The 13,733-nt window shown below is 44.2% G+C and overlaps 1 protein-coding gene across 5 annotated transcripts in view; it reads right to left on the minus strand.

The window, feature by feature from the left end:
• Window positions 1-13,733, minus strand: part of slc41a2b (solute carrier family 41 member 2b) — a 40,619-nt gene that overhangs the window by 19,504 nt on the left and 7,382 nt on the right. For all 5 annotated transcript variants that reach the window (XM_086270009.1, XM_086270005.1, XM_086270007.1 and 2 more), the window contains exons 4-8: window positions 12,461-12,532; window positions 11,765-11,909; window positions 11,478-11,624; window positions 8,106-8,253; window positions 7,579-7,658 (exon numbers count right to left, since the gene is read on the minus strand). In XM_086270009.1, coding sequence (XP_086126135.1) covers window positions 7,579-7,658; window positions 8,106-8,253; window positions 11,478-11,624; window positions 11,765-11,909; window positions 12,461-12,532 — 592 coding nt within the window. The remainder of the gene's footprint in view (window positions 1-7,578; window positions 7,659-8,105; window positions 8,254-11,477; window positions 11,625-11,764; window positions 11,910-12,460; window positions 12,533-13,733) is intronic.

Here is a 13,733-nt window from a genome sequence, read left to right on the forward strand (position 1 = left end):
TTTCCTCAAGGCTCTGCCTGCTAGCATGTAGCACCTCTCCGGGGGGGTTGTGAGGTTTCCTTTGGTTATCGCTGAACAGTTTTGTCTCATGTTCCTCTGGATCTATCTGCCAAAGTGAACAAAGAGTCCTGGTGTTTCTGCTCTTGCATCACAAAGCTCTCAATATGTTCACATTTTGCATGTTTTCCAAGACAGTGAAATGATTCCAATCTTCTTTATTTCAAAATGCTTTAGATTTGGATTTTTTCATCATGCATTTAATCATCTAGCAGATGATCAGTGATGGAAATATGAAACACCATCTGTACTGACAAACATGCTGATGTTATATTCACGTGCCTCAGCATCACCTTTCCTTCAGCAGGTGACACACAAACACATTTCTTGTGTTTTTGTTCCTGTAGCCACAGCGTGGTGACTAAACCACAGAGGAGAACTTACACAAAGACACGAAGAACCAGCTAGCAGACAGGTGTACACAGAGCAGGTCAGAAGAGAACAAAGTCCTACTGCTGTTATGTACATAAAGAAGTGTTCAGGGGAGGTGAGAACTGGCAGGAAGGAGGATGATTTATTCAGAAATAATTCACGTATTTGCTATTCAGAAGGTTCACAGGACTACATGTCATCGGATGGTCACTGTGATCATGTGCTGGAAACCAAATACAAAGGACAAGAAGCGACGCCGCGTGGTTAAGCCTCCCAAATTCGTTTTGTAGTGACTATATTAGATTAGACACCGCTGCCACCTCAGGGTGATGTCCACTTAACTCCATCTATTGAAGCTCTTTGTCTGCCTGGTGACGCTGGAGCATTAGCAGCCCTCCCACAGGGCCTGTAAACAGATATCACTTCACAACGAGCGTTCACGCTCTCTGCCATCTGTCCCCTCACATTCCTGTCCTCACCGTTTCCGTCGGACACAATCCCATGCCATTCTTTAAAGGTACAATGTGGAGATGATGTGAACCTCGTGTCAGAGTGGAGAAATATAGACAGGAAGTAGGGGCAGCTGGCCTGGGAAAAAGAGCTGGATCAAGTTTGAGTTTGGATTGCACTGAAAGTTAGATCTCATCAACATGTGGATATATTATGTGAAACACCCAAAACAACAGAGAGACAGAGCGAGTGACTGGGCTCTAATGTGTATGCAGTCGATGCAGTTATGTATGCGGCTCGTACTCGAGGGACTGTTCACATCTGTGAAGCTGTGTCCTGCTGTCATTCTGTCTGAAGCACCAGCAGCATTAGTGACTGCACTATTTGACTGCTATAAGGGAACTGTATAGAAAACGTTTGGAGGTGACGACAGGGCGCTGCACACTAGTCGGTTCCCACAACTACTCGGTCACCAAAAGCGATATAGCTAAAAAAATATTGTGATATTAGATTTCCCCCATATCAGCCAGCACTAGTACACTCATATGCATTTATCACAGCAAACCAAAACCATGTGAGAATGACAGAGTGATCACACATGTGAGTGAAGTTGCCCCCCCACCTTCTTCAAATCTAACAAAAGTGGTATCAAACGTTTGTGCAGCTACCATTTTAAAAAGGAGGAAAGGGCTCATCACACACCTGTCGTGACCGATAACAAAGCCCGGTTTCCCACCTCCTCCACGCACAAATTGGTCACAATGGGTGAAACTGGGTAACCCGTGGAATTAAGACACACTTCCAAAAGCAAACACAACTGATCAGTGCTGAGAGTGGTCCTGTTGCTGAGGTTGGGGTGATCCTGTAATCTCTTACAAACTACCTCCAACGCTTCCGTGACTGGGATGCCAGTGGAGACAGATGTAAGATCTCTCTTCACTGCACATGTCCTGTTTATAAGGTTGGAGAAAGCGGCTGTCAGCTGAGACTGAAGAAGTCACTGGATGAGTGACGAGAATCTTCTCCCACTGAAAATGTCCAGATGAACAGAATGGATGATTAAGCACGCATCAGGACATTATTTTATTAATATTTTTAAAATGAAAGCAGCACAAACAAACATTTTTGCAGCACAAACGTTTGATCCCACTTTTGTTAGATTTGAAGAAGGTGGGGGGCAACTCCACTCACATTGAACCCACTACCAGGATCCACCCGTCACTCTGGGTCAAGGCATTAACATTTGGCTAACACTACCTGTGTTCCCTCCTTCAGGTCAGCCTGTCAGCCTGACTGAATATTAGAAACACTCCCACAGCCAGAGACGCTGTCCTGCAGGGCTGGTTCTCCATCATCTCTGTGCTTCTTTGTCTTATGAAAGAAGCACTTGGAAAATGAAACGGATAACTACGTCAGACTTAATAAATTGGTTTGGTTGTAAAGAACCACAGCAGCAGGTCAGCGTACAGTCCAGGTGAGTACAACTGTGTCCAAACAATCATCTGCCTACGTCACCAACGTGCCTTTAGCTATTCAGAGGACGTGATAAATATTTTTCACCATTTTAAAAATTACTTTTATATTTATATGAATAATTTTAGGCTGGTTGTGTTCCAACACACGTTTTGTGGTGTGATAAAATATGTTTAACACAGAGTTTGACGGAGGGAAGGAAATGTGTAGGCTGACAATTTAAGCATCCAATTTGCCAAGAGTGTTTTTCCAACCTTCATACATTTGAAAGTTTCATTTTAGTACTGAATTTGGTATTTCAAAAATATGTTAAATGATCACATTTGGTTGATGTGATGGAGCACCGATTCTGACATCCTCAACGACACAGTTTGGGGTATGAGGGCATTCTTGCCACCTCAGCAGGGGGCAGAGTTAGCTGAAGGTGGTTAAGAGGGCAATCTAACTTATTTAGGTCACTTGGTCTGACAGGAGCAATGAGGGCGATGAGGATGTCTGGGCCACGGCAAACCTTCGTGGAAGCTACAGGGTAGCTGACTTATTGGTAGGAGTTAGATGTAAAAAAGGCAGACACCTTATCCTGAAGCAAACAACAGAAGGAAAGAAAAATAGGCAAATATGCCCAGATGACAAGCAAAGATTAAAGACTGGGCTGTCTCTCAGTGATGTCTGGTACAAAAATATGCAGCATAATGTATCTGCACGTTTCACAAAGTCACATAAAAGTCTCTAAGACACACACCTGAAAACGCATTTCAGATCAAAAGAAACAAAAGATGACAAAACCCTGCGATGTGCATCGCACAACGCGGACAAGAGGAAACCGTCAGACGCTCCCTGGATACTAAAGATGTCAGAACCCAGTTTGAAACCTGCAGTATCAGGATAGTTAAGCTTAAACTGAACGAAATAACCCTGAAGCATTAAAACGAAATAATGGAGGTCAGTGTGGGAAAAGAGGGCTTTCTCTCCCCCATGTTTCATTTAACCTGCCTTCTTACCAAGCCCTACACACCCCCTCCCCCACTCTTTGCTAATCAAACATCCACATGCTTTCCCCATCTCTGCTCCGTCTGCCCTTTCTTCAAATGTACTTTTATTAGGACAGGAGCGCTGGTGCATTTTTATCAGCCAAAAGACACGAGGCACTCGCTCTGCGATTCCTGAAATCGGAGATGGCTTCTTTTCCCAACGGTGCAAACAAAATCAAAAAGTCCCAGTGCTCACAAACGGACACGCAGTGGTTCCACAGCTGCTTTGTGCCGGGGGTACGTCTCAGTAGAAAACCAATTAGAGTCAGGTTCGTACTCCATCTCCTTAAACGTCTCTCATTAATGGCATTTAATTAAAAGCTTATCTGTTGTTGTGGCGGTGCCAGAGCCCTGGCAGCTGCGGTTGAGCCCACTGGCAGTGGGAAATGTGATGAGGGAAAGGTAAGGGGAAATGGAAGAGGACCGGAGACAGACGGATTCCAACTGTCTGCCTAAACCAGTCTCATTAGGTAACTTATTTATGGTGATGAGCATCTGGAGGCTCTTTAGTAACCCTTGTTTATCCAGGGAGTGTGTACCGAGCACGTCCCTCCGCTGCTCGTACATTCACGTACGTTCACACCTGGGAACTGAGCAGCTAGAGGAAAAAGACAAATAGACTCTGCAGTGTGTTATCCATCTTGTGTAGAAACACTTTGTCTCCATCTCTGCTCCCAGGGTCAAAGACTGCATTAATTATAAAGCTGAGAGAGATAAATGAGACAAACAACAACAGAAGCAGTTTCTCTGTTCCCAAACTTCCACGTTAAGCAGCTCGTTTCCAGTCAAATCAAATGCGCTTTAATGCTGCTGCTCATTAAGATCTGAAAAAAGCGCTGTCAGAAAAACAGCAGAAAAAACAGAAAATCCAAAGCACACCAGCAGAGAGCTTTTCCATTATTTCTAGATGTGGCCTTTGTCTCCTCTGAGAGCCATTTGTCTGCCTTCACAGCAGCCCTTTGGCCACCAGGAACCTTTACTGCACCAACAAGGCAAGATCCATTTAATCTAAATCACTTCCACACCTTCTATCATAGCACAGGTGACCCTGTAGTGGTCTTTTCCAATTTCATTTTCAGTGCGACTAAATACGTGCAACACATCCCTCCTGACAAAATTATTGCTAAGTGTTGTCTCACTACTTTACGTTAAATACTGCTAAATTACTCTGAGCGGCCAGAGCAAAGAAAACACCTGCATACACACACGTGTTTGAGTTGCAGCTGCAAAAACTGCTAAATCACAACATCAGCTGCTTCAAGGCACGTTATAGGTTAAAGAGCTGACAGTAACACAGAAAGGCCAAAGTCTAAACTGATGGTAGCAGCGACAGTTCTTCTCCTAATTCAAAGGACAGTCTTCAAACCCTGTGATGTGCTTCGACAGGGCGCTTTGCTACATGTGGAGAAGAGCAGGTCATTACTGAACCTGGCTGCTGATTCAGCCCACTTATCAACACAGTCAGCAAGTGGAGCGCCAGCTAAAGGCTGTGACAGAGATGTGGCCACGAAACACTCTGGGTTGCATTAAATGATGTCCGTCATAAATAAGTTCAGTAAAGCAGCACAGAATCAAAAGCACAACCCAGAACTAAAGGTTTGCTCCAGTATGAAAGCAATGTGCTGAGGGAGGAGCTCGAGGTCTAAATTAAAAACAAGAACTGCTGTTAGCCAAGCCGTCATATTTATAACTCTGCCAAAAATGTAAACTAAGTTATAAGTTCCCAAATTATGGCTTTCAGGGAATGTGATCATTCAATAACATCCAAGCCTACATTATAGCACAGAGTGACAACATGCAACATTATTACCATGCTTCAATGACGCCGTGTTTTCTAACACAGTTGTTGGACCAAGAAACTGTTTGTGGTTGGTTAGCACAGTGTCTCAGGTTAAAAGCTTTATGAGGGTACATATTTAGCTGTAATGCACCTTTAAGCTACTATTTAATAGTGTGTCTGTGAACCATCACAGAGGTGATCTTAAAAGCCAACGGTAGAAGCTACACATACAAACGCAGAGGCATCTTAATGTGATAAGATGAAAAGAGGAACAGATCAAACAGACTTTGAGAGCAGCTTGGTGGGGCATGGACGCCCAGCTGGCTATTGCAGGAACGCCTGCATTTAAATGTATGGGCCGGACTCCTCAGGTCAGCCTGTCGATCGCTGCCTTTCTCTTTGGTCACGCAATTGTGTCTTTATTTTTGAGATGAATACAGTGCTTCGTTAATTCATTTCTGGAAGCAGGAGGAATCTGTTAAAACTGAATTTTCAGAACAGCAGCCATCTACACTTACCTGTGTTAGGATGTACTGCAGAGTCTGATGTCTCAGGCTCGAGGCCTTCAGCGTGACCACATCAAAAGAGGCATATTTTAATTCGTTTGGTCTGTTTAATTATGTGTTTTTATTTATTTATTTCACTTTTTATCTTAATAATGGTTCACACATCCAGCCACAACATGTGTAGCCCCAGGGTGTGCCAGGAGCAGCAGCTACACTCAGACTGGATGTGACGCTTCCTCTCTCATCACAGAAAGAACAAAGTTGAGTTGGTAACTATCAAATCTATTGTTGAGGACATGAAGCCCATAACGATTATTCCTAAACTGTTCCTGTTCTGACTTCACAGGGTGTCTCGTACCGTGCACAGCTGCTATTACAGTAGCAGCTGTGCAGAAACAGCTCATAAACAAAGATGAAGGCACATATTAAGTTGAGCGGAGCAGAAACACCAGATATGGACATTTCTGAAAAGGGTGGGTTCTGTTCAGCTCTAGCAGCATGTACACCTTACTAAGACACTATGGAGCAGATTAACTAATGTGCTGTGGTACAGCTAACTAGGAATAAATGTAATTAAAAACTATACTGCTGGTATTTACAAAGGACTGCGTGCAAGAGGTGGGAACTCGGAGATTTTTGTAACTGAACTTGTTGCAAACGTATTTCTGGGAGTTCGTTTCAGGTGCAGAATATTAGAGACCTGATTCACTAACATTTGACACATGAAATATTACTTCTATTTGTGCCAATATTAAAGAGGGAAAAAAAGCATGTCCCACCTCTGCGAGTGGTCGCAGCAGATGGCTCCGCCCCTCCCTGAGCCTGCTGGAAGTTTCTCGATGTTAAAATTACGTTTTTCCTTCCCACTGTCACCAAAGTGCTTGCTCATGGGGAGGATGGTGTCTGATGGGTGTTGAGTGTTTTTCTCTATAACTGTAGTCTTATAAAGACACTAGACTAATATTAACCCTGCTAACTGTACGTCTTTGACTGTGGGAGGAAGCTGGAGTACCCACGCAAAGTCCACAGCCAGGTGGTGGGACCGAGCTCAGTGCTAATCACTGCACCACTGTGCTGCCTCTACATGTAATACTCATGGCAACCATGTGACACTGACACACACACACACACACACAGAGTGGGTACAAGAGCGATTTATTTATTTGCCCATGAGTAAGTTTGCTAATAATGATGGCGCTAACAGAAGCAGTCAACAGAATAATAGCGCTCTTTCAACAGCACCCTCTTTCATCTGCGAGCACATGCACCCTCCTCAGAGTGCGCCCAAACGCAGCGATTCATTTACTCAAACTCATAACAGAAAGAAAGAAAGGCAGTGCCTACGTTCAGACAAAAACATTCGGATGGTGGACGCGTACATGCTCATGCAAGTTAGTCGTTTTTGAGTCCTCTGCTCGCACTATACGTCTGCACAAGCGGCACACCGCTTTGGTTACATCCTTAGGTTTACCTCCTTCATCCCAAAGTGGCGACTTTATATTGTTTTGGTAATTTGTTTGTCCATGTTTGGACTTCTTCTGTGTTGTAAACGCACAAATTAGTCTGTGCATGATTACATTGCTCCGCCCATCAAAAATTCTGCACATGCACGAATATATCGCCCATCGTCGATTATTGGACTTAAAATTCTCGGAAAATTTCACCATATCGCCCAACCCTACTGTAATGCTGTATCCTGAAAGAATTAGAGGATGGAAGATTCAAGGAGGAGTGGGATTTTTCATGTGTGTGTTTTATAAATAGGATTTAAGAAGCTGTTACTAAAACTTTTGGTCTGGTCTTTAGCCAGCCCCTCCGTGTCTGTTCATGCCCCCCGGGCACACGACTGCACATCAGCAACACCTCTATGCTGCACAGAACAAAAGAAGGAAGCGGTGTCAATACTCACCGTTGACAACGGGGGTGTACACTACAATGCCGGCCAGATTTGGGTCAGACACCGTTTTGTCCAGGATGAGCCCTCCGATGCTGCAGAGCACAACATAATTAGCTCATTAACTCAGAGTGCATGGAAAGGCATAGGCTCACCTTCACCTAAGTGATGTGTACAGTGGATTTGTGTGCTTCTCTAGAAGAGCTACTAAAATCCTTCATGGCTGTACTGGACAGAGAGAATGAAGGATTTTTCAATTGTTCACAGCCCAGCTCCCCCTCCTCTATTACAGCCTGTGTGGGTCTGTAATATCAGCAGCACTGATTGTTGAGAGGAGAGAGTGAGAGAGAGTGAGCGGGACAGTAATTTGCTTCCTACTGGCTCCTCTGTAAGGCCGCCAGGCTCAAGGAGACCTGAGGGTGTATGTGCTGGGATGCCGCAATTTGTTTAGGGGATGAGTCATCATGCAAACCAGACGCTGGGAGGTGCAGACTCGGGACAGCTGTTCTTTTTCCTTCAGAAGACTAAACACACACACACACCTGCTGATGACCATAGCAGTGATGACGGGCTCCCATCCTGAGTAGAGCAGGGTGCGGCTGGCGGGGTGCTTGGAGGAGATGACGATCCACAGCGGAGTCAGACACATGAAGAAGGCCCAAACCAACGACGACACATACGGATAGGAATCTGCAGAGGAGACACACTTGGGTTTTAGTTTCTGTCCGTTTCCTGCTCAGGTGAAACTGAGTAACACCTGAAACGTCTCAATGACGCGGGTAAGAAAATCCCAACATGTTGATTCTGTTCATCGGGACGTTCAGATTGCTGGAACAATGGTTCAGCACCACAAACAGGACTTTTTTCCAGCACTTTAAGGAATGAAGATTCTTTACTTGTGGCTGACTCTGCCCGTTGGCATCCAGTCCTAAATCCATCCAGTAAATACACACCGGATATTTTCTCTCACTTGCTCTAAGACTCTAACAGTAAACGTCTTTGTTTCAACTAAAATATAACAGTTATTTTGGAGAGGTAATTAGACTAAAGCACCTGCATGAAGCCACCACCAGATGTTTCCAACATTTCAAGCACTCAGTAACTGTCATTAGCAAGCAGTCCCACATTTACTATCTTGATGGTCTAAAGAAAAGAAAGGGCGTGGTGTCCAGCTCAGGATACAACGGGCTCTAGTAGGCCTTGGATTTTAAAATGTGAAACAGATAAACGGAGTCATATCTGGAGCGGAGCCTTGCCCCAGAGCAGCCTCTGGAAATGTGGCACCAAGTTAACATAGACTAAGTAAGCTGGCTAACAGGCAAAGTCCCAGTTAGACTCTTCTACCTTTAGACGTTGCACGTGTCAATAATTATCTTGCTTCGGTGAATAAACCTGCGAGCAAGCAATTGATATTCCTGCCCATCCCTGAAGGAATACATTTTGCTACGACACTCTGCCAGGAAGAGGGACGGAGCAGCTGCCAGCTATCTAAATGGCTCCATTCTTCTAATGCTTGGGAAAGAAATGGTGTTTCCAAAGAGTGATGATAACTACCACCGTGTTTTTAGATGCTAGTCGTGCACCCAGCATGAACTGGGCAAGCAGAAAATAATAATAATGAGAAGAAGAAGAAAGTGTTCTGCTTTCTTGCTGTCAAGAAAACCTGTTTAACAAGAAGGAGCCTGCAAAGAGACGTGGTGGCGAGGTTACCTGAGCAGGTGGGGACCAAACAAAAGAACTGCTTTCTTCTTCTGTTATTTCAACTATTTCAAGTCCGACTCACGTCTATCATAGATGAGGTGAAGTGGATGAGACTGCAGCATTTCACTGTACTGAAGTCAGTGTGAAAAATATATAGAAAGAGGACAACTGTCATTTAGAGTTGGTGCATAGAGTACAAAGTCCTGCACTATGGCAGCGTCTGTCTCACAACAGACAACTCAGAAAGAAGACTCAGACTGATGAATTCTTCATTCTTATCTAAAGGTGAACCTACAGCAGCTTTCACGTGAGCAGTCTCAGCTGACTGTGGGCCAAAGCCCAACCTTCCTTTGGACCCGTTAATGTAACGGTTTCACATATAAGGAGAAATCCTTTATCCCACTCATTAAAATCGTAGTTCTGCTTCCTCGTGTCATGGGTGTGCACCGTGTTGCATTGAATGCTTTTCTGCAGGTTTACATGCAGCCGGCATGTAAACACCCATCTGTTAATTTGTGCGATGTATCAACACAACCTGTGCATAAACTCTGGGCCCTTTTCTTGGTGTTAGTGCTTCATCTCACACTCACATTATCGCTGCTCTCATCCATTGTTGAGCCCTCTCAGTATAGCACTCTGTAACAATCCTGTTGGTTAACAGCACTATAAATAAACCCAAGAGGACTCCACATGATTCCTACAGCTGCAATGTCTCGCTTGCGTCTCTACTTGGCTGTTTCCCTCAATGCCTCTAAATGACTCTCGCTTTAGCTTTTCTTACGAGAACAGACAGACGAGCGATTTCAGTTTTCATCATCTGCGAGTAAACTGACCGTTAGTTTGAGTTTAGTGGGCAGGTGTCTGCTGGGCTCAAAAACAAGAGAGCCAGTGTGAGCGACACAGCCAGACAGCCTCACTGCCCTGCCATGGAAATCTGAAGTGTGCTTAAGAAATTTAGCTCCCAGCACTAAACTATTCCTTTTATAATGGAGAACATCTGTGCTCAGCAATTAGACCTGACGGGTTTAGTTAGCATGAGATGGTTTCCAAAGGAAAACGCTTCTAATGTGGCTGCACTGAGTAATACAAGGTGGTGCAGCACAGGTCTGCTGTCACATGAATTAAACATGTGGAGCGCATGTCAGGAGGAAGAGAGATGGTCTGTCCTGAAACTGGAGGCTGATGTTCTTACAGAGTGAGACAGGAAGGACCCCTGCTGGCCGACTGCGGGAGTGTATGACTCTACAGTACCACATGAAGCATATTTGAACTGGATATTATGACTGAATTTAAACATCCGCACTCAGACTGAAACACTCCGAGGTGCATTCATGCATGTGATGGCCCACTAATAAATGATCATATGCATGAGGGCTCTTAGGCAGTCACTGTGAGCCCTTTAATGCAGATCTCCATACAGTACATCTGCAAGTTTATTCAAAAGAAAGTACATTTGACATCCTCTCTTGTTCCATCAGTAAAGCAAGAGCCTAAGAAGATATTCAAAGGAGAATGTTGGTGTAAAAAGTTTGGCTGAAGGAAAGTGTGGCTGTGGGGGAGGCTGAGCCAGGACACGCTGGAGAGATTACATCTTTCAGTCGGGCTCATCTGGGCTCTACAACCCAGCCTTGGATACGCAGCGATGGAGCTCCATCACTGTGTGCGGCGAATGCACGGATGGATGTTCACACTGACTTTTACCAGATAAACTGGCACAAAGACAGACATTTTATCATGTAAGCATGTGTGCCGTCAGTGGACAGACAGATAAGACCAAAGACTACTTGGCTGCGATGTCTGATATAATCCCCTCAGGTGCGTTTGTATTCACCTTATTGTGCGATCTACTGTACAATATAAAGCGCCTTGAGGCGACTGTTGTTGTGATTTGGCGCTAAGAAATAAAACTGAAGTTTGCACAGGTACAATTTTATACACTCTTAATAATTTGTGGTAAAACTAAAAGTGCACACCCTCTGTGCTCGCCAATAATCTTTATTTATGCGCCGATGTTTTCATGATGGGCTCAGCAGCCTGAACAGAGCTCGGTGGAGGCGGAAGGTTCTTCAGAACAGGTGTCCTAATTCTACACAGTATGGATCAGTAATATATGGGTTCTATGAATATAATGAGCCGATTGGCTGACTGTGAAACAAAGTGGCTCCTTGTAATGCGGTCAGAACATATGCAAGTGTAGTAAAGGTAGGACCTACCCAGGCACTTGTACAAGCCTTGGCTTATCCAGGCCAGGATCGCCAAGGTTATGAGGTCACCAAAACTGGCTGCAATGGGCGTGGCTACGTTGTCTGGGTTAATCCCCGTCTTCTTCGAGCCCACAATTACCCCCACCATGATGATACCTGAATATGACATCAAGAGGATAAGCACATTACTCACAGCCATCACATTATAGGCAACTGAAAACGTGCGTGTTAAAAGGCCTGACATGAAGCAGCAGCAGCATTACCAGCTTATACCGCGTCACAGTGTGTGTATTTACCCTGCAGCAGGGAGGCTATGAAGGCCGTGGCCACGCTGCTGGAGCAGAGCAAAACAGCGTGGCTCATCTGAAACTTCCCCTCTGGAATCCAACCAAGAACCACGGCTGCTACGGCCGCCAGGAAACCCACAACAGTGGCCTGAACCTGGGGCAGAGAGGCAGGAGATGATCCAGACTTGCTTATTAATGACACAAAGTGAGCTTTAGCAGCAACACGTGCACGTCCATTTTTCCCTAATAGTTCCTGGTGACACGTTACATGCAGGACGAACGGCTCAGCGTGTAGCTTTATCATTACATACGTCATGTTGTGGTGTGTTTATCGTACATAGGTAGATATTAACACAGCATGCACTCGGTCTTACGACACAGCCAAAGACTTTGGTCTAAATAAACACCCGCACGGTCCGTGCACCGTATCAACATATACACACTGGATATTAGCCATAGCACTGCATTAATATTATCAAAGATTTGTGATATTTCATTCAACATATAAAATACAATTTAATGTTTTTTGTTATGACCAAAAAGGGAAAAACACCTGAGTAAAAGGTGTTTCTAAAAACTGCTCCCAGTAAAAAGGAAGAGAAACGAATAAAACTGCAGCTCATGCCAATGCAAAGGATGCAGGATTGATTCGTTTTTATATGAACGTGTTCTCTCTACAATGAGACAGCCACTGTGAGCCATTACCTGCTTCAGTGCCAGGTTCCCTATGATTAGATTCCACTTCTCGATGGGAGAATCCATCTTGCCCACATTGACCTGAGTTGGGATGGGAAGAGTTATTTTACAGAGTAAAGCCTGTGTTGGAAATGCCACTTATTTTCCAGGATTGACACTAAATTGATTAAATGCTAGAAACTTAAAAGTGGTCCCATTTAATCCCAGTATTTCATATTGTGGGTTTCCCTGCAAAAACCAAAGAGTACTAAACTTCCCAGGTGTAACAAATAGACTTAAAAGCAAAGACTAACACAAACACTGGGTCTGGCCTTTTCAGTCGTCACACTCTCCATCTGAACCATCCGTGCTACACAAACACATTTACTGCTATGAATGTGAAGATGTGCTTTTTCCATCAGGCTGCTGAACACCTCACCTTCACTTACCACAACTTCAACATTGTGCACTCCACACTGTATATAAATGCCACTTGGTTTGCATACACACACACACACACACACACACACACACGTAGATATACATATTCAGTAATGCACTCCTATATTGTCCATATATTATTCATATAACTCTCAGATTTAGCCATTCCTATATTCTGCTTGTTCTTGTGTTATTGTACTTTTGCACACCTCTGTTGCTTGAGGAGCTCGCACACTTGCATGTGCTGTACCCGTGTACCTGCACACGTGACGTGACGATAAAACCTGATGACATTTACCAGAGATGGAGCACTTTCATGGGTCTAACCTTTTTCTGTATGAGTGATTGATCACATGTATCACTCACACACACACACACACACACACACACACACACTTTTTAAAAATGAGAACATCGTTAGTCATTTTCAACAATGTGGTTTTGCCAATAACTGGAGTAAAACTGAACAAAGATATAATCCGACTCTGTATCCCACTAACAGCTCAGGAATTCTGTCCGCGGTGTCTCGCACATCTGTGAGGACATTCACAAACATTAATAAATTCCCAACCATGTCATAAAGGTGACACATAACACAATAGCTGCACAAAATGTTCACACTCTTGTAAATATATCACTCAGATGATGTAAAGCTCTGTGGAAGATAGCAGAACATTGTATCTGTATGTAATCATCTTGGTTAGCTGTGACTGCAGACTCACTGTTTGGATGAGTGGTTGTTGCTATGATCAGGCACATTTCCTGTGAGTGCATCTTTTCAGCCGTCCTCTTTCACAGCAGTAACTTCACACTGCCTGGACGTGACATGTTTAGGGGACTTCTGTAAATTGTGGCTCTAAGA

Source organism: Aulonocara sp. 'chitande type north' Nkhata Bay, linkage group LG17, assembly GCF_057382095.1.
Source record: "Aulonocara sp. 'chitande type north' Nkhata Bay isolate Kocher_YH1m ecotype deep benthic linkage group LG17, A_spYH_male_GT1.1, whole genome shotgun sequence".
NCBI classification, from domain to species: domain Eukaryota; kingdom Metazoa; phylum Chordata; class Actinopteri; order Cichliformes; family Cichlidae; genus Aulonocara; species Aulonocara sp. 'chitande type north' Nkhata Bay.